Below are 19,876 nucleotides of genomic sequence, written 5' to 3'. Positions count from 1 at the left end.
CTTCAATCTAAATCTTGGACTTTATTCTTGAAATATAAATGAGCAATAAAAAGGTGTGATGCACCAGAAGCGGATCATATTAAATTAATTTGAATATATTTTGGCTATTGTTGACATCCTTTTTTTAACCAAAGAGGCTAGAAAAATGCTGAAGAATTCATTATTATTGTTGAATGATTATTATTATTATTGTGTTTTCATTATAATTTTTTACTGAAATGGCCAAATTGTGACTGAGCACAGTTGAATTTGCTTGCCGGTTTGTTTGTTTTTTTGTTTTGTTTTTTGGCCTAATGTTAGTGGGCTACAGTTAGTGGGCCTAATGTTAGTGGGCTACAGTTTTTCTACTTTAAAACTTTTACAGATTGCTATTTTTTCCTAATGATATATGATGTAATAAATTTGTATTTTAAAAATTTGTCTTGTTTTAATTTTTTTAATTGCAATTTTTTAGGAAATATTGTTTGTACATCAAAAAGTTTGGTTATTATGACATCTGACTAGTTAATCACTAAAAAAAAAATCACTAAAATGCAGTATTTAAATCTCATACGTATAACTGCAAAAAGGTCTACTTTTTGAGTGTAAGGGTCCATCTTTTAGTCCTATGACAAAACTAACAGCATGGGTGAAGGTTAAATACGTGTTAGCGTTTTAGCAAAGGTGAAAAAAAATATTTTTATTCATTAAAATTTATTTTGTTTACCTTATGGGTCGTGATTAGGTCTAATTTAGATTGATTAACCTAATAAAACCTTATTTTCAATTATTGGTTCATTGTTTGCCTGAAGTTGCTTAGAGTCAGTATGCTGGCCAGTTTCATCTGCTCACGGACACATCCTCGCCAGTTCTGTTTCTTAGCAAATAAGCTAATTTCCTAAAGTAATAATAGGCCACCCCATGCTTTCACATACTTAAAGAAAGTTTGATTTAGCCCCTAGATTATATCATACTAATACAGTGATTGTCAGAAATCAACAGGTCTCTAATGCTGTGCCTATCCTCCATCCATTGAGCCTGAATGTATGACTAATCCTGGTCATAGGCTGCGGAAACATCAGCCTAAACAATCTACTAGATTTAATTGATTTCAGGAGATATTAGAGTTAAACAAGAATTTTACATTTATTTGTCAGGCAAAGATTTTTCATTCAAATTCACATAATTAAACAAAATAAGCCAATCAAGAATGTACAACATCAATTATTCAAAGAGTTAGAGATTAATTCCTGACCATGTAGAAATACATTGCAGCATATAATTCCTGATGCAGAGCACAGAGACTCACAAACTGCAATGGGGTATCCTGTCTACACGATCCCATAGACACTTCTGCACCCTTTGCCTAAATACTGAAATCAACATTAAATCAAGACAATAAAAGCTTCACCAAAACTCTTGCCTGGTCATGAGTTGATGTGAAGACCATTTTCCCAGAAGTGGAGCATCTGGGAAAGATCTTATCAAAGTCAAAACCCAAATTAACTAATATAAGAGAGATTGTAAAATATTACATTGAAATTAGGACCACTTTACCATTTAAAATGACCCCAAAGCTACAAGATACACCATATTAAAAACTTAAACATTCTGTGTGGAATGTGAGTAAGCTGCTCTGGTAAAGGTAAAGTCCAGGGCAAAGAGGATGCATTATCGAGACAACCTGAACAGTTGGTTTTCTAGCACTCTGAGAAGAGTGTTTCAACAGGTGGTTTGTCAAGCCCACTCACCTGTGTGAAGTACATGTCATGAATATTTTAGAGATGTAATGGGAATCCTCACTCACTCACTTTCCTCTGAAATCACAGTTAACCAAGGTGCTGGGAAGAAACACACTCTCTTATTCATGCACACACTCATACAAAGTGGACAGTTTTATCCATCTCACCTTTACCGTATGTCTTTAGATTGTGGGGGGAAACCACAGTGTTTATATCAACACTGGCCAGAAGAGTTTGGCTGCAGATCAATTTCGATTTTGTGACTTTATCCGATTTTTTTGATGACCTGCTTACATCATCTTTTAAAAGTGACTCATATCCGATGGTCTGCATTTACACAGCACACGGCAAAGGCACAATGACCAGAAAAAAAGAGCTGGCACTGACTAACAACTGATAATAAAAGAGCGCTCTGTTCTCTAGAGGGGTCTGGATGCAGACCTGGTGCAGTGCAATCTGAGCTGCATCCAATGCTTTTTAATGCTCTCACCTAACCCCTACCCACTCCATTGAGTGCATTGTGTCTGACATTGCATTGCTAGGTGATGCAATCTTAGCTTGCATCATAAAGGCTGCATCCAGATTTCTCTATTCCTGTATGTAATCTGTTCGCAGCTTTTGACAAGCTGTTTTACTATAGTTTATGACAGAAAGGTTCTCATTTGGCCATCTTCTTTTGATATATAGGCTTTTTTAAACTTTTAGGCATCTTAATGTAATGTCAATGGTTTGATATGTGTATGGAGGTGAGCGACATAGATGAAAAGCGGGGGGTGGTGGGGAGGTGTGAGTTTCACCTCCTTTTACAGGACTTTATATCTCATTTGCGGGCATACGGAGTACCATACAGAGTCAGTGGTACCACCATGAAGTGTTTGTTTTACACACAAAATGCAGCCAAATACATTTACATGCAAATATTTCTCAATTTTTAAAAATGTAGCCCTGGGCACATATTCCCAATAAGCCTGTGTTGCATAGATCACCAAGGGACTTTAAATTAACATGTAAAGAGAGAGAAGGACACTGACCATCTGGTTAAGAAAGTGAATCTGTCAGGGAAATAGAGAAAGTGTGGATCTGTGCCACATGGGAAAAAAAAAAAAAATCGGAATTGAGTCACTTGAACAGTGCAGTGTAAATGCAGCCTTTCACAGACAGCAGACAGGAAGAGGCATTATCGTGTGACAGGCAGGTGTGGAGGTAAAGCCTTGATTAGGATCCTCCATCCTCCAGAACATTAACCTTTAGATGCACAAAAACAAACAGCTCAAACAACTGAAAGAAGCTTTTCATTCTCCTTGAGTGTCTTTGTTTTTGTATCACGCTGGGCACCTGAATGCACAGAGACTCATGAGGACTGGAGTGAGATCCCAATCAGAAAGCATGCTAATAAATCATACAGAATGAAGCATTTGGATACTGTAAAAATTCTGATTGTTACATGTGAGGGTTGGGTTTAGGGTAGGGGGGTATAATTCACAGCAGAAACATGTCTATGAGAGTCCCCACTGGTATATAAGAATAATTGTGTTTGTGTGTGGTTTGACTCACCAGAGCATCAATATACGTAACCACTGCAGCAGTTTTTATTATCCAAAGCAGCAGAAGACTTTATTGAGAACTTCTAAACAAAATGCAAAAACAAACATAGGTCAAAGAAGTGCATGTTGCTGTATACTGTGTGTTTAGGCACGAGAAGAGGAGAATCTTACTGCGAAGTAAACATGTTGGATCAAAGAGGACAAATCCAGGCAGGTTTCCACCAATATTGTCTGTAATCCATTGTTTATACTCTGAGACGCGAATGAACACACCAGGAATCTTGGGCTGTGCGCATCCATACCCATGACTGACAACACCAGCCTGAACCCACACTGAACACTGCTTACTCATCAGTGGACCACCAGAGTCCCCCTATAAAGAAAGATTAAATTATTTAGGTACTGATTTAGTTTATTGTATTTGAATTATAAAGACCACATACAGTCAGTCTTGGTGGAATATAAAGTATAATCTATATAATCTATAAAGTAGAGTAAAAGTCTTGATTAGAACAATCTCATTGATCGTCATACATAAAAGGTTCCTTTGCCTCCACTACGTGTACCAGCACAAATCATGTTGGGGGTGATGGGTCCCTGACAACGTTTACTGCATTTTTCATTACTGTACACTTGAAGCTCAACCTCTTGCAGAATCCCAGGAGCAGGTAAAGGCACAGACACTGTGGTTCTGCCGCTTATACCACCTGTGCCCGAAACGCCAATACGCCCCCAGCCTGTGACCCAGCTCCTGGTCCCACGAGGGAAGTTGCTGTTTTGATCTGCTAGACATATGGGTTTAATGTAGTCAGTATATTGAACTGTAGCTGACAGCTGCAGCAGAGCGATATCATTATCAGAAGTTCTGTTATTGTAGGAGGGATGTGGAATGATGTCTATGACAGCTCTGGTGATTTCATTGTGGTCAGTTTCATAACGTCTCCACTTTCCCAAGTACACATGCATGCTGGATGTTGTTTTACTGTATACAAGGAAGAGAAATCAAGAGTAGAAAAACTCACTCATAAATAAAATTCCAACCAACCAAAACAAGACCAATAGATTTGTAGTGTGTTTGTGATGTCCCTTACCCACTGATGCAGTGAGCAGCTGTCAGCACCCATTGATTGTTGATGAGGGAGCCGCCACAAAAATGAACACCACTCTTACGCAGACTGACCATCCATGGCCACGAGCCCTCAGTTGCATTCGCACCACCCACAATACGAGGGTTAAAGTTGGGATTTGGACGTCCACAAACTGACGGAGAGAGAGACTGTTCACAGTGACACAAAAAAGTGCACAACATCCAGACCATTTCTAATAAATCCAACCCAGGCTCATTGGAGTTACCGAGGCATGTTTTATCATACGTGTCATTTCTCATTAAAAATCTACTAGGCCACTGTGTACATTTCTGCCAAACTCAACATCGTTCTTGTGTGGTCCGTGAGAGAGGTTGGTGAGCGACGTAGATGTAGAGTGTGGGGGGGTGGAGAGATGTGAGTTTTACCATTTATGGGACATTATATCGCATTTATATCGCAGGAGTACCAGACAGAGTCAGTGGTACCGCCACAAAGTGTTTGTTTTACACACAAAATCCAGCCATATACACTCACATGCAAATATTTTGCAATTTTCAAAAATGTAGCCCTGGGCACATATTCCCAAATGAACCTGTGTTGCATAGATCACCAAGTGACTTTAAGTTAACATGTAAAGAGAGAGAAGGACACTGACCATCTGGTTGAGAAAGTGAATCTGGCAGGAAAATAGAGAAAGTGTGGAACGGATCATTACGGGAAAGCATCAAGACACTTAGTTTCATTAAGTTAAGATTTGAAAAAAAAATAAATAAAAGAAATAACTATTCTACAAGAATGTTTGCTGTTTAATGTTAACGAAAGCTTGTTAATTCAATGTAATACAGGCACAGATTAATTTAAAATAATGAGACAAGTTCTTACCTCTGACACACATCACCAGCAACAAAATCACACAGGTTTTCCTCCACATCTTCATTCAGATAGTTTAGTCCTCTGTATCTCTCACAGTCTCCGTTTATAATGCCTCACTTCTCCATTATCACTTCTTATCTCCTCTTTGACCAGTAATTTGTCACACCCCTCTTACATTTTTCATAGCTATCTTTAATACTATTAAAATGTTACAGTGCCTAACTAGACATACAGATTGAGACTGATACAAGGGAGGACAGCCTCAGTAGAATTAGAGCTTGTTCTATTAATTCCAGGCATCAATCAATTTAATTTAAAGTAATGCACAGACTGCACTACTCAAAATCTATATTACACATAATTTTTGCTATCATCTCCTCTACATATGACTGGTGTGCCAACCATTTCTTGATCATCCGGACCATTATAATGTGACAATGAATCTGAGCAGCAATGTAATGCTTAATATGCCACTACCCCTATTGACTACCTCTTTGTATTTATATAATTAAAACTGTTTATATGACCTAATTGTTTTTTAATATTAACTTAATTTTTCTATTTAAAAACTTGTTCTTAACTATTATTGTTACCATTATTTTCTTTGTATTATCAAGCTTATTTTTTTTTTTTTTTATTGTTGTTGTGTTGTAAGGTAGTTATTGAAAAAATGTCAAACTAATACATGTTTTTAAAAAAATGTTAAAGGGCCTGATGGGGAGTGCCTGAATATGTATATTCTATTGTACAAATAGCCCAGTTTTACAAGAAAACAAAACTATTCGCAATATGTCATAAAAGTGGCTTATTTGTATGAATTTATTCATATGAAAACATACGATTTTTATAAGAAAGCCTGCCTCTAAACAACACCCACAAACCTACCCATCATTGGGGGATGAGCAACATTTATCCAAATCAGAACATTTATTTAAAGTACAGTTTTGTATTGTTCGGATGTTTTAAATTTTTAAAAAAAAATTTCTTTTAGAAAATTAATTGTTATAAAATACATTTAAATATGATTAAATTATGTTATTGCTTGACACCAGAGTATTGATGTGGAGAAAGCATATTTGTTAGTTTTACTAATTACAGAAATAATGTTTTGCTTTATTTATTTTTCCGGGCATTTAATAATTTTATTTCGGTTTTTTATTTATTGTTAAAATTAGTAGAGAACATATGACATATTTGTAGAACCAAACCACAGATTTAATAGCAAAAGTGGTGTATTATGTAGGGTGAACATGAAGTAACCAAGAACTTGAAAATGTTTTTTTGTTGTTGACCATCAGTTAAAAACTTTTCATTTAGATCTGCTGACATGCAGAGATGGTAATAATATGGTTTTGCCATCCTTTATTATCCTGTTCCAGGATATTTGAATAGTCCGATGAGAGAATTTCAATAGAAACTGAATATCATTTACATACTGGTTAATCTAATCAATAATCGATTCAAAACATCTCACCAGTACTAACTTTAAAGGGCTATTATGCAAAATCAACTTTTGGAAGCTGCTTGGACAGAAATGTGTGAAGGTGTAGTGTGTCCACAGTAGTGGAGTGATATAAACAGTCTCTTTAAAAAAATAATTCCTGACATTAAATAGGATCCAAATCCCACATTTGCTGAATAAACTCCACAACAACTGCATCAAATAACCACAGGGAAATATGAGTCTCTGCTTCATAATGTCTGAGTAGCTGTCTGTCATTGTCAGAGATGTATAAAGTACTAGAGACCCAGACTTAAGTAAAAGTACAAGTATCAAAAAGTGACTTAAGTACAAGTAGAAGTGCTCTTTAAGCACTATAGTTAAGTGGAAGTACAAAAGTATTCAACATTTTTTGTACTTAAGTATTGCAAGTAGTTTATTTCAAAATGTACTACTAAAGTACAGAAAGTAAAAGTATTGTGTACTGTAGTTATTAAAGAAAGCAGTCAAAAGACATCGGGCCCTATCATACACCCGGCGCAATGTGGCGCAAGGCGCAGCGCAATAGTCTTTTACTACTTTAAGCTTGGCGTAAGGGTCATTTTGAGGTGTTGCACCACGCTGTTTAAATAGCAAATGCATTTGCGCTCAAATGTGCGCCCATAGGCGTTCTGGTCTAAAAAAGCAGGCGTGTTTTGGTGCGTTGCTATTTTGAGAAACTGTAAATAGTCTGACCAGAACAAAGTCTGTCTATTGTCTGGCGCAAAGTGGCTACACACTAAGGCAAAGTGGCCTGGCTTACACACTACACACAAGATGCAATACGCAAATATTTTTACATATGAAAAAGATATAATATATTAAGGATATATATAGGATATAATAAGGATATATATATATAGGATATAAATGATTAAAATATTACAAAACATATTAATTTCTAGCCAACATGAATTTAAAAACCACTGCCTTCATGCTTTCTTCATCTCGGGAGGCTTTTTTAGTTCATTCAATTTGCTTTTGTATAATGTTATTATTATTAGCAGTATTATTTATTATATGCTATTTATATTTGTTTTATTAAAAACAAGCTTAGATTTGTCCACCTGTCAGGTTTTTGACCATATGGGGCATAGCAGGTGTATTTGGAAATAACTCCATATTTTGACCAAACTTTGTTATTATTAATCATTTATTCGTTTGCTAAGAAATTAGAACTGAATTTAGAAATAGTTTTGAAACAAATCTTTGCGCTTAACAAACAAAATTAATTATTTATAGGCTAATTAATGGATGTCTGTGCGGTAAGGTTTCCCTATCCACGAGAGCAAAAGCGAAAGTGAACTTACTTTACGTCATGTTAATAGCAATGCGCTTATGGCGCGACGCAGCTGGCTCTTAAAGGTAATGGAAGATGAGAGTCTGATTGGTTAATTCTCAAAACACACCTATAACTCATTAAGAAAATAAACTCAACCCTTTTAGACTATGCGCCATGGCGCAAAGCGGATTTTCCCGTCCTTAAGTTAGCAAAAATGCGTTCTGACACGCCCTGAAAGAATTTGCGCCCTGCGTTTTGAGATTTGCGCATGGACCGTCAAAATAGAGCCCATCACATTGTTTTGTTTATTTTAAAAAACTTTTTTTTGGGACATAACGAAAAGAAACTTGGCTTACAATACCGTTTTTCTTTCTTGAACCACAGATCTGACAGATTATAACAGCTTTAACACACACCTTTCAAAGTTGTGTAACAAAAACATTCCGTAATCCACCCAAAACGCTATTGAAACCCATTTTCGGATTGCAAATTCTCGGTTGTAAACGCTGTAAACGAAAGTTCTAAACATTCTACCGGAAGACGCTGGTCTCTTAGGCGCCCTCCATGCTGCAGCCAAGAAAAAGGTCTAAAATTGTAACGAGTAGGGGTGTGAATTTACACTGGTCTCACAGTTTGGTTCGGTTACGATTATCATGCCATCGATTCGGTTAAATTCGATATCTAAGCATTGTCAATGCTTTCCATACACAGATTTTTTCTTTACAACACAATATTTTTTTTTATTAAAATCTATAAATATATTAATATTTATATATTATCCCTTTAACTGCCTGCTTGACCAAATAGTTTACCATATTTTGACTGACAATATCTTATTGAGAGGAGTACCTAACTTAACTAAACCTGATTAAGCCGTCTCTACCAGTTGGTTGAAGTATGTTATGCCAAAAAAATCCCCTAGTTGTCACTAAAACATTCAAAAGCACTCGTCACAACATTGCTTTTACATTGAAATTAAAAACAAGGAACTCAGGCCTGACATCCTGTGAACTGTTTTTGGTAAAAATTTGCAAGGTAAGCATGTTTTTTGACATATTACCCTCTAAGACAGGGATTCTCAACTGGTTTGGCCATGGGACCCAAATTTTCACATGGTCATCAAGCCGCGACCCAAATTTTTTGGAATTATAATATAATTTTAGGAATTATAATTAACCTGTATTTAATTGTTAACATACACAACTAGTGACAGATAAATAAGAAAATCACCAAGACTTACAAATAAACAATATTTTATTTGTTTAATGCTGTCATTTAACAAAATGTATCAATTTATAGAAATAGTATAGAGTAAAAATGTCAAATACTGTAAACAGTGGTTAGGGTAAGGAAAAGTTAAGTTACCATTAACTAAACTGAACTGTTTATGAAACATTAACACTGATCTGGTTGAACTGAACAGAAACCAGCAAAATGAAATAAAATTATTAAAATAATCATAACCATTTCAAATAATCACCAGTTATTTGCTGTTCTGCTTTTGTGTGAGCTTTCTTGGCCTTTGCTTTTATTATAATCTTTTTTTCATATCGGTCGATATCGATAATTATCACGATAAATGTAACATTTTTATATCTATCAATTTTATAGGATTTTTAGCATACCAATCCCATTGTGCAGCTGATTTAACACATTTTGTGAAATATTTAGCTGTCTGACAATATAAATAAAATAATAAGAAAAAGAAAAATTCGAATTTAGCATTTACTGTTCAAGTTTTCAACAACCAAAGACATTACAAGTTATTGGATATTATTGTTCAACATCAGAAAAAAAATAAAACAAGTTTGGAACAAGTAAAAGGTGAGTTAATGGTCACAGAATTTTCAGTTTTAGATGAACTCTCCTTTTAATGGTGAGTATGATAAATTTAGGGTAAAATATCTTTAATATTCTTTAGGGATGCTAACGATTACTTGATGATCTATTGATTGTCAATAATCTTTTAATCGATAGACCTTATCAATGACTGATTAAGCATGGACATGTAAAGGTTTGGTTATGCTTTGCGCTGTGAGACTCCTCCACACATTACATCATAAAGTGTGTGCAGTTTACCTGGCTTATTTTGTCACCCTCTTGACATCGCATATTGGGGGACGCACAAAACCCTGTTATGTGCAGACTTCCGTTATATCAGCGTGTGTTTTTACCAATTTTATCTGACAGACTGGCACGAATATGGGCCTATGCAGACTCTCATTTTATAAAGCGCGCATCACGGCGAGATATACGGGGAACCTCTCAAGATCAATTCATTGTTTGTCTTTGGACATTTTGGACATAAAAGATGATGAGGCCCTGTGCTTGATATTATTAATTAATCATCTGTTTCCAACCACATCTTTTATTTTAACCAACTGATTCATGAACGAGCACTTATGTACAAATCAATTATTATCAAAATTACCTAAAAAACTTCCATATTCAATTCACACTTTATTCAACATCTCATGCATGTATTTTTATTTTATGATTTGAGCCTGGTGGGCTGACCACATCCTATTAAGAACAACTTGCCATGAGGTAAATTAACTTGTGTTTAAACACGTTTTACACGTGTTACACATATAGTTTTACCCCTTTTTAATTTGTTTTATATAAATTAAACCCACTAATGTATACAGCATCTAACCCCTGATGTTATTGTCAAATGTTTTTGTCTTTCAGATATTGCAACTTATTGTAATTGCGTTCGACAACACATTGGCAACTTCAAGCACTTTTTTTTCCCTCAGATGACAAATTTTCAGATGTGCAAATTTGACATTTTTTGTTTGCATTTAAAACGCAAAAGACAGAAATAGACACAGATGTGCAGTTCTAACCTATTTTTATTCTCACAAACTTCTGCACATTCTGCCAAACAATCAAGCACTCTTTGTCATGTTTCAAACACATGTTGTAATCTCATTATTATAACCAATATCATGCACGAACAAAAAATTTAACATTGTTGTATTTTTTTAAATAGTTTTCAGATCAACATTGGCCAGTAGATCGCAGACAGGAAGAGGCTTCATCATGTGACAGGCAGGTGTGTATTGATGAGAATCCTCCACACTCAGAACATTAACCTTCAGACACACAAAAACATTTTTTTCCTAATTTTGTGTGGACCAAATGTACCAATGAATATATAGCAATAACAGTTATTGTTGCCCTTGTGAGGACCTTTTTAAATATGCTGGATTTTTTTCTTTATGGTAATGGTTTAGGGGTCTAAGAGGGCAGAATATGCAGTCTGTACAAAGCAGTACATCTATGGGAAGTTTTAAAAAAATGAGAACCCTATATATATATGTATATATATATATATATATATATATATATATATATATATATATATATATATATATATATATAGATAGATAGATAGATATATATATATATATAGATAGATATATATGTTTGTGTGTGGGTATGTATGTGTGGACTCACCAGAGTATGAAATCACTGCAGCAGTTTTAATTACCCAAAGCAATTTCTGAGTTTAACGCAATTGTCTACACAAAATACATAAACAAACATTAGTAAAAATATGTGTGTTATTGTACAATTTGTGTATATGCGTGTGTGTAAGCATGATGAGAAGAATCTTACTAGGAAGTAAACATGTTGGGTCAAAGTGGACAAATCCAGGCAGGTTTCCACCAACAGCGGCTGTAATCCATTGTTTATACTCTGAGACACGGATGAACACCTCAGGAAGATTAGGCTGTGCGCATCCATACCCATGACTGACAACACCAGCCTGAACCCACACTGAACACTGCTTACTCACCAGTGGACCACCAGAGTCCCCCTACAGAGAGAGATTATGTTATGCAGTTACTGATTTAGTTTATTGTTTTTGTGTCATCAAATAGAGACAACATACAGTCAGACTGGTTGGAGATTCAGGTTTGCAGTGTGTTTAGGTGTGTGCATATACAGAAGAATAATGTCTTGATTAGAATAATCTTATTGATTATCATACAGAAAAGGTTGCTTTGCCTCCACTTCGTGTACCAGCACAAATCATGTTGGGGTTGATTCGTCCATGACAAATACTATTACAGTCTGCATTACTGTACACTTTAAGCTTAACCTCTTGCAGAATCCCAGGAGGAGGTAAAGGCACAGACACTGTGGTTCTGCCTCTTATACCACCTTTGCCTGAAACTCCGATACGCCCCCAGCCTGTGGCCCAGCTCCTGGTGCCAGGAGGGAAGTTGCTTTGCTCATCTGCTAAACAAACGGGTTTAATGTAGTCAGAATAGTGGACTGTAGATGACAGCTGCAGCAGAGCAATGTCATTATCATAAGTTGTGCTATTGTAGGAAGGATGTGGAATGATGTTGCTGACAGTTCTGGTGATTTCATTGACATCAGCTGCATAACGTCTCCACTTTCCCAAGTATACAAGCATGTTGGACCTAGTTAAGCTGTATACAGAAAAAGAAAACAAGAGATGGAAAAACTGATACATGAACATTTCCACCAACAAACAAGGTAATTTATTATAGTTTGTGTTTGACGTGTCTTACTTACTTGACGCAGTGAGCCGCGGTCAGCACCCATTCATTGTTGATGAGGGAGCCGCCACAAATATGGTTTCCATAGTAGCGCAGACTGACCATCCATGGCCATGCGCCCTCAGTTGAATTTAAACCACCCACGATACGAGGGTTTAACTGAGGGTTTGGACGTCCACAAACTGAGAGAGAGAGAGAGAGAGAGAGAGAGAGAGAGAGAGAGAGAGAGAGAGTTCACTGTGTAAAAAAATGCAGAGCATCCAAACAATTTCTAATAAAACAAAGAAGTTTCAACAAAATAATTTAGAGAGAAGCATGTGATAGGATTGATCGCGGCTGGTTTCTCATCTATAATCATTAGTAAGCTAATCAAAAACCTACTTTTATTATCAAGTAATATTTAAGCATGAACTCGAATTGATATTTATGGCTCGATGTCAAGAGAGAGAAGAACACTTACCTTGCAAATTAGAAAGTGAATCAGCTGTAAAAGAGAGGGTGTGGAACATATAAAGGAAATTTGAAAGTTATTTATTGAACTGACTATGCAACAGTTTGATCTTGCAATTAGAAACTACATGTTTGATTTTTAATGTTAATGTAAGACAATTAATTCAATTTTAAAAGAGTCTCAGGTGGATCTTAAATCATAAGACTGTAAGTTCTTACCTCTGACACACATCAGCAGGAGTAAAGTCACACTGGTTTTCCACCACATCTTTACACAGTCTCTCTTCACTGGCTGGATTTGTAGATGTCTGTGATGGTTTAGTTCTCTGTGTGTCTCGCAGTCTCCTTTTATAACGTCTCGCTTCTCCATTATCTCATGTTTCTCATTTGACCAGTCGTTTTTCACACCCCTTTGTTATTTCCCAATAATCTCTTATTTAACTCTTCATACAAAGTGTCGCAGTGAGGAGAGTGGTTTAGTTCACAGTGAATACCCGTTGTTTATTCCATAAATGTTCTGTTTTTTTAGATTTTGTCATTTTTAACAGGCAAGTCACTACTGCTGATTTTTTTTTTAAAGTGAGAAATTAAAAGTTTAAAATGGTTTCTAATGGAAACCAATAATTATCCTGAATTTAAGCTAAAATTGAATGGGGACAGATGAGGACAGAATTATATTTTCATCTTATAAAGGTAATTACAGTTTAAATACAACTACTAATTCAAATGTACAATATGATAATAATATTAGTGTAATAATTGTTATTTGAAATACATTGTACACTATTTTATTCATACATCACCTTACATCAGAACTAGACTCATTACATCAAGCTTCAAAACCTCCCAGATTCATCTATCCAAATTATTTACAGTACATTTTTATATTCTTTTAACAAGCAAATTATTTAAACCTCTATTACTCAATAAAAAACTAAATTTAAATAACACATTAATTCTCATAAAATACATGTAAAAATGTTTAGATGATGTGATTGCTTGGCAAGAGTTTTGTGCAGAACACAATGTTTAGTTTTACTGATTGCAGAAATTATTTGTTATTTACTATAAAACACATTTAAAGGATGCTTTCCTTGACATATCCTGGAAGAAAAAAATACCGCAAAACGAAATAATAACTTCAATTAATAGCCTAATAAGGCGGTATGGTGACTCAATGGTTAGCACAGTCACCTCACAGCAAGAAGGTCGCTGTTTTGACTGGTCCAGTTGGCATTTCTGTGTTGAGTTTGCATGTGCTCCACATGTCTGCTTGGGTTTCCTCTGGGTGCTACGGTTTCCCCACAGTCCAAAGGCATGTGCTATAAATGAATTGAGAGTATGGAATCAAAATAGGCTTACATTTCTTTAGGCTTAAACATATCCATCTTTTTTTAAAACTGCTTTTCCTTTACAAATATGAACACGTTCATCAGTAGAATTAAGATATTTTAAAATAAGCTTATTTTATTCCAATATACCGTTACAGCGTACAGAATATTCATAGAGATGATTTCCGAATCGACCATTTCATAAAAATTATGAAGTAAAGAAAACGAAGTATAGAAAATGAAATTGCCAAAAGAATGTACCATGCCAAATATACAAATGCACAAAACCACACGGTAAAGATACGAGCAAAGCAAATATACTTTACTTTTAAACTGCAGAGGTGGACCGTTATTATCTGTGTGACATGCAGGCAATAGTAAAAAAAAGAGCATTTTTGTGCCTACTTTTCATTCAGATCTGCAGGCTGTGCAAACTGAAAAACTGATAATGATGGTCCTACACCGACAAGCACACATTCATGATTGTGTGATCTTGACGTAATTAAAATATTAAATAGACTATAGGATTAGACTATACTGTAAATGGCTGGTTAGACTTATACATTTAATGCAATTTTATTTTAGGTTAAGTAAATGTAATCCAAGGCCACAAGACGGATCCCCTAGACCATTTAAATATGTAAATGCACAAATAAAACATCATATTTTTCTGAAAAACTACAGTGATATTCATTTCGAATAAAATAATATCAATAGCCTTGTAAAACAAAAAAGAACTGTGAAAAAACAAAAGACTGTTTCTAACCTGTCACTCCAACAATCCAAGCTCACAGCATTTGAAAAGCTATTCCTTACACCATAAAAAGTAATTTATCAAAGTTTACTTAATTGAATTATGCAAACTTGTAGCTGAAAAAAAGAAAGAAAGAAAGTAGAGGAAGAAAAGCAAGCTCAAAGTAAAGGCATGTTCTGCTATGTGTTGTATATTGAGTTAGTAACAAATTGATTGTTCAGTTACGACGCACTCTAGTGGTGTGTGTGTGTATGTGGTTGTTGCAATAGTGAAGTAAAGACGTGTTCAGAACAGCTCCGGTGTGATTGTCTTAATTACTGTTATGTAAGTGTACAAACATAACAGAACTGGCGACGAGGATTGTAAAGACCCAGTTGTGCAGCAAGTTTCATCATCAGGCTCAACGTGCAGTGGGTAATGTACAGTATATACATATATTAACGAACCGAAAGGGAAGACGAAACAGAAATGGCTGCGTGCATCGGACAAATGGATGCTTTTGAAAGCACGGTGGAAGACTGGGCAACATATGTGGAGAGAGTTGAGCAATATTGCTTAGCCAATGACATCGGGAACGAGAGAAAAGTTGCCGTTCTCTTGAGTGTAATGGGGGCAAAAACATACAACCTCTTACGCAGTTTGTCAGCACCAGTTAAGCCAGCCGAGAAAACTTTCAAAGAGATTGTGGAAGTGCTGCAAACGCATTTAAATCCGAAACCATTGACGATCGCGGAGCGCTTTCGCTTCCATAAGCGAAATCAACACAAGACAGAGTCTGTATCGGAGTACATGGCCGAGCTCCGTAGACTCACAGAGCACTGCCAATTCGGTGATGGTTTGTCTGACGCGCTCAGGGATAGGTTTGTTTGCGGCATTCACAGCGAGAGCACGCAAAAGAGACTCCTTACTGAAAGAGAGCTCACGTTGGCGCGAGCGCTTGAAATCGCCGTTTCTATGGAGACAGCCGCAAAAGATGCGCTGGAATTACAGAGAAAGGCGATCTCGGAATGTCACATAAACAAGTTCACGTCAAAGAAAAGTGAAAATTCATTGTGTTTCAGATGTGGGAAAAAGTCACATAGCCCTACTGAATGCTGGTTTAAAGAGAAGGAGTGCAGACAATGTCATCGCAAGGGACACATACAGAAAATGTGTAAAACAAAAGCAACTGAAAATAAAAGAAAGTCATTTGGAAAAAGACACACTAAGATGCATGAGCTGAACGAATCTGATACAGAAAACTCTGATGTGGCAAGCCTCTCATACATTGAACTACACGCCCTTAAAGAGACAGATCGCGAAATCATCTGGGTGAGTCCTATCATTGAGGGAGTAAAACTGAAAATGGAGCTTGATACAGGATCGGCACTGTCAATAATATCGTACAAGGATTACAAAGACCATTTTGAAAAGTTCAAACTAAAGCACACATCTGTAATACTCAAGACATATACAGGAGAGAAAATCTCACCCATGGGAAAACTGAAGGTGAGAGTAAAATGTGAAAAACAAAGGCGAGTCTTGAATCTTTATGTGCTGAAAAAGGGGGGAGTGCCCTTATTTGGACGAGAATGGCTGAGGAGCATTCGGCTCAACTGGCAGTCCTTAAAAGCTATACAAGTTACCCCGGAAACAACACTTCAGCAAGACAAATTAGAGGAGGTGCTAGTGAAACATGCACAAGTTTTCCAAGATGGAATTGGAACTCTGAAACACATTAAAGCAAGGCTCAAGGTTGAAAGTGATGTGCAACCAAAATTTCACAAAGCACGCCCTGTACCATATTCAGTACGCCCAAAAGTGGAGGCGGAGCTAAAGCGACTAGAAGACCAAGGAATCCTGTCTAAGGTAAACTGGACTGACTGGGCTACACCTATAGTCCCAATTGTCAAGAAGAGTGGTGATGTAAGAATTTGTGGCGACTTCAAAGTCACGATTAATCCAGTCTTACAGGCAGACCAGTACCCATTGCCTCTCATTGATGACATTTTTGCGTCACTGTCAGGTGGGCAGCGTTTTTCAAAAATTGATCTTGCCCAGGCGTATTTGCAGATGGAGATGGAAGAATCGTCTAAAAAGTACCTGACAATAAATACGCATAAGGGTCTCTTTCGCTACAACAGACTTGTATTTGGGGTCTCGTCAGCACCAGCTGTGTGGCAAAGAGCCATGGATCAAGTCTTGCAGGGTGTCGCTGGCACACAGTGCTATTTAGATGACATTATAGTCACGGGCCATGACGATAAAACCCATCTGGCAAACTTGAATGCTGTGCTGGAAAGACTGGCTGAGTATGGTCTGAGAGCAAATAGGAGCAAATGTGAATTTTTCAAAGATTCAATTGAATACTGTGGACACCGGATTGACAAGGCAGGCCTTCACAAGTCTCCAGACAAAATCAATGCCGTACTTAATGCACCAAGACCAGAGAACGTGAACCAGCTTCGTTCGTTTCTCGGACTGGTGAACTATTATCACAGATTTTTACCAAATCTCTCCACAGTTATACATCCATTAAATGCTTTGCTTCAAAAGACAAGTAAATGGGTGTGGTCAAAGGACTGTGACAAGGCGTTCAAGATGGCTAAGCAACTGATCACGTCAGAGACTGTGTTAACACATTATGACCCCAGTCTACCCCTGCGTGTTGCATGTGACGCTTCACCATACGGCATAGGTGCAGTTTTGTCTCACAAAATGACTGATGGATCTGAGCGGCCAATTGCATTTGCGTCTAGATCCTTGACTGTGTCAGAACGCAAATATGCACAGATTGATCGAGAAGGCTTAAGCTTAGTATGGGGAGTGAAGAAGTTTAATCAATATTTGTATGGAAAACACTTCACTCTGATCACAGATCATCAGCCATTAGTGGCCATTTTCAGCCCCAACAAATGTGTCCCAGTAATGGCTGCAGCACGCCTACAACGATGGGCGTTGTTTTTAGGTGGTCATGACTATTCGATTGAGTTCAAGGGCACTAAGCACCATGGAAACGCAGACGGACTGTCGCGCCTTCCTCATGAGAATGCAGATGAGGGGACAGATGAAACGGACATGTTTCACATTGTTCAAATGGAACCTTTACCAGTCACAAGTGCTCAAATTCAAAATGAGACTCGTCGAGACCCGGTACTGTCCAAGGTGTTTGAGCTGACCATGAAAGGATGGCCAGCTAAAGGGGATCCTCAACTGTTGGACTACTCAAATCGTCGTGAACAGCTTTCTGTAACACAAGGATGTGTCATGTGGGGTACTCGAGTGATAGTTCCACATAAGCTACAAGCCAGAGTACTCACTGCCTTACATGAAGGACATTTAGGGGTTGTGAAAATGAAAAGCCTGGCCAGGAGCTATGTTTGGTGGCCAGGGCTAGATCGCCAAATTGAAGATCTTGCTAAGGCATGCTCTGGATGCCAGCAAATTCAGCGACAGCCAAAGGCAGCACCTTTACATGTGTGGGAATTTCCTACCAGCCCCTGGCAGCGAGTTCACATTGACTATGCAGGACCCATTTTTGACAAAATGCTTCTGGTGGTAGTGGATGCATATTCAAAATGGCCAGAGGTATTTTCCATCAAAAATGCAACATCCACGATGACTGTAGAACTGCTCCGCACATTGTTCTCCCGCACTGGCTTGCCAGAGCAGTTAGTCAGTGATAACGGTACGCAGTTTACTTCGGAGGAATTCCAGTCATTTGTCAAAAGCAATGGAATAAGGCACACAACATCTGTTCCTTACCATCCTGCTACGAACGGTTTAGCGGAACGCTTTGTTCAGTCCCTAAAACAGTCACTAAAGGCCATGGGAAAGGAAAAAGTGTCTCTACAAGAAAAGATTGCAAACTTCCTGCTGGCCTACAGAAATGCTGCACATGCGACTACAGGTCAATCTCCAGCCACACTTTTTATGGGCAGAAGTCTTCGTACGCGCTTAGACTTACTTAAGCCTGATCTACGCCGACATGTGCAAGCCAAACAGTGTCAGAAAAACACAAAGCAATCCGTACTCAGGACGTTACATGTTGGACAAAATGTACTGGCTAGAGACTACAGACAAACACATCAAAAGTGGCAACCAGGCAAGATATTGTCCAAGACTGGACCTCTTACTTACACTGTACAAGTTGGTGCCAACATGGTTTGGCGCAGACACATTGACCAGCTTTTGGATGCAACCTCACAGGTTGATTCTTCTCAAAACTTAACAGAGAATGTGGAAACTTCCCCATGCCCTGATGAGTATGCACTCATAACACCAGAGTTTCCCTCTACAGACACTGGTGTAACCGAATCAGAAACTGTTCAGGTGTCCAGTGCTCAGTCCTCATCTCAAAACGCAATGCCTCAAGCGAAACGTTATCCAGAGCGTGTTCACAAACCACCTGACAGACTAAACTTATAGTTATTCATATATACATATGATAACTAGCTGAAATAACTGTTACAACTATTTGCATAGTTGAATAAGTTCTGCATTGTTGTGTTTGGAGTGTTTGTATTCTTACTGGTAAATATAATGTAATGCAGCTTGAAGGGATACATCAATGCTGGAGGGGAGGAATTGTTGTATATTGAGTTAGTAACAAATTGATTGTTCAGTTACGACGCACTCTAGTGGTGTGTGTGTGTATGTGGTTGTTGCAATAGTGAAGTAAAGACGTGTTCAGAACAGCTCCGGTGTGATTGTCTTAATTACTGTTATGTAAGTGTACAAACATAACACTATGCATATTATATTATTTAGTATTGTAGTATTATGACTTTTAATAAATGTAACAATGCCCACGATCACAAAAAAACTTGTGTAATA

At 37.2% G+C, this 19,876-nt stretch overlaps 3 protein-coding genes and 1 pseudogene across 10 annotated transcripts in view; all 4 read right to left on the bottom strand.

Annotated features, from left to right (window-relative positions):
- Positions 1-5,421, bottom strand: part of LOC100535114 (chymotrypsin-like protease CTRL-1) — a 9,365-nt gene extending 3,944 nt beyond the window's left edge. Inside the window, exons 1-7 of one of the 2 annotated variants that reach the window (XM_087312391.1) lie at positions 5,236-5,420; positions 5,009-5,029; positions 4,357-4,525; positions 3,800-4,247; positions 3,437-3,638; positions 3,276-3,348; positions 1,109-2,966 (exon numbers count right to left, since the gene is read on the bottom strand). In XM_087312391.1, the coding sequence (XP_087168517.1) occupies positions 3,314-3,348; positions 3,437-3,638; positions 3,800-4,247; positions 4,357-4,525; positions 5,009-5,029; positions 5,236-5,290 (930 nt within the window). In that variant the 5' untranslated portion in view covers positions 5,291-5,420 and the 3' untranslated portion in view covers positions 1,109-2,966; positions 3,276-3,313. Of the gene's footprint in view, positions 1-1,108; positions 2,967-3,275; positions 3,349-3,436; positions 3,639-3,799; positions 4,248-4,356; positions 4,526-5,008; positions 5,030-5,235 lie in introns of those variants that run through there. The other variant, XM_087312392.1, reaches the window with a different exon arrangement.
- The window catches only part of LOC147837710 (uncharacterized), a 633,655-nt pseudogene that overhangs the window by 59,767 nt on the left and 554,012 nt on the right, over positions 1-19,876 (bottom strand). The window lies entirely within an intron of this gene.
- LOC147837713 (uncharacterized) overlaps positions 1-19,876 on the bottom strand; it is a 977,861-nt gene that overhangs the window by 716,787 nt on the left and 241,198 nt on the right. The window lies entirely within an intron of this gene.
- si:ch73-182e20.4 overlaps positions 10,826-19,876 on the bottom strand; it is a 29,996-nt gene continuing 20,945 nt past the window's right edge. For 3 of the 6 annotated variants that reach the window (XM_087312385.1, XM_087312387.1, XM_087312386.1), the window contains 8 exons: positions 14,171-14,298; positions 13,196-14,080; positions 12,987-13,010; positions 12,543-12,708; positions 11,989-12,436; positions 11,613-11,814; positions 11,451-11,515; positions 10,826-11,086 (listed from right to left, as the gene is read on the bottom strand). In XM_087312385.1, the coding sequence (XP_087168511.1) occupies positions 11,481-11,515; positions 11,613-11,814; positions 11,989-12,436; positions 12,543-12,708; positions 12,987-13,010; positions 13,196-13,346 (1,026 nt within the window). In that variant the 5' untranslated portion in view covers positions 13,347-14,080; positions 14,171-14,298 and the 3' untranslated portion in view covers positions 10,826-11,086; positions 11,451-11,480. The remainder of the gene's footprint in view (positions 11,087-11,450; positions 11,516-11,612; positions 11,815-11,988; positions 12,437-12,542; positions 12,709-12,986; positions 13,011-13,195; positions 14,081-14,170; positions 14,299-19,876) is intronic. The other 3 variants (XM_087312389.1, XM_087312388.1, XR_015526527.1) reach the window with 2 other exon arrangements.

The sequence above is a fragment of the Danio rerio genome, chromosome 25, assembly GCF_052040795.2.
Source record: "Danio rerio strain M-AB ecotype USA chromosome 25, GRCz13ab, whole genome shotgun sequence".
In the NCBI taxonomy this organism is placed as follows: domain Eukaryota; kingdom Metazoa; phylum Chordata; class Actinopteri; order Cypriniformes; family Danionidae; genus Danio; species Danio rerio.
The sequence above is the reverse complement of the archived record's forward strand: the minus strand, read 5'-3'. Positions and strand labels throughout refer to the sequence as shown.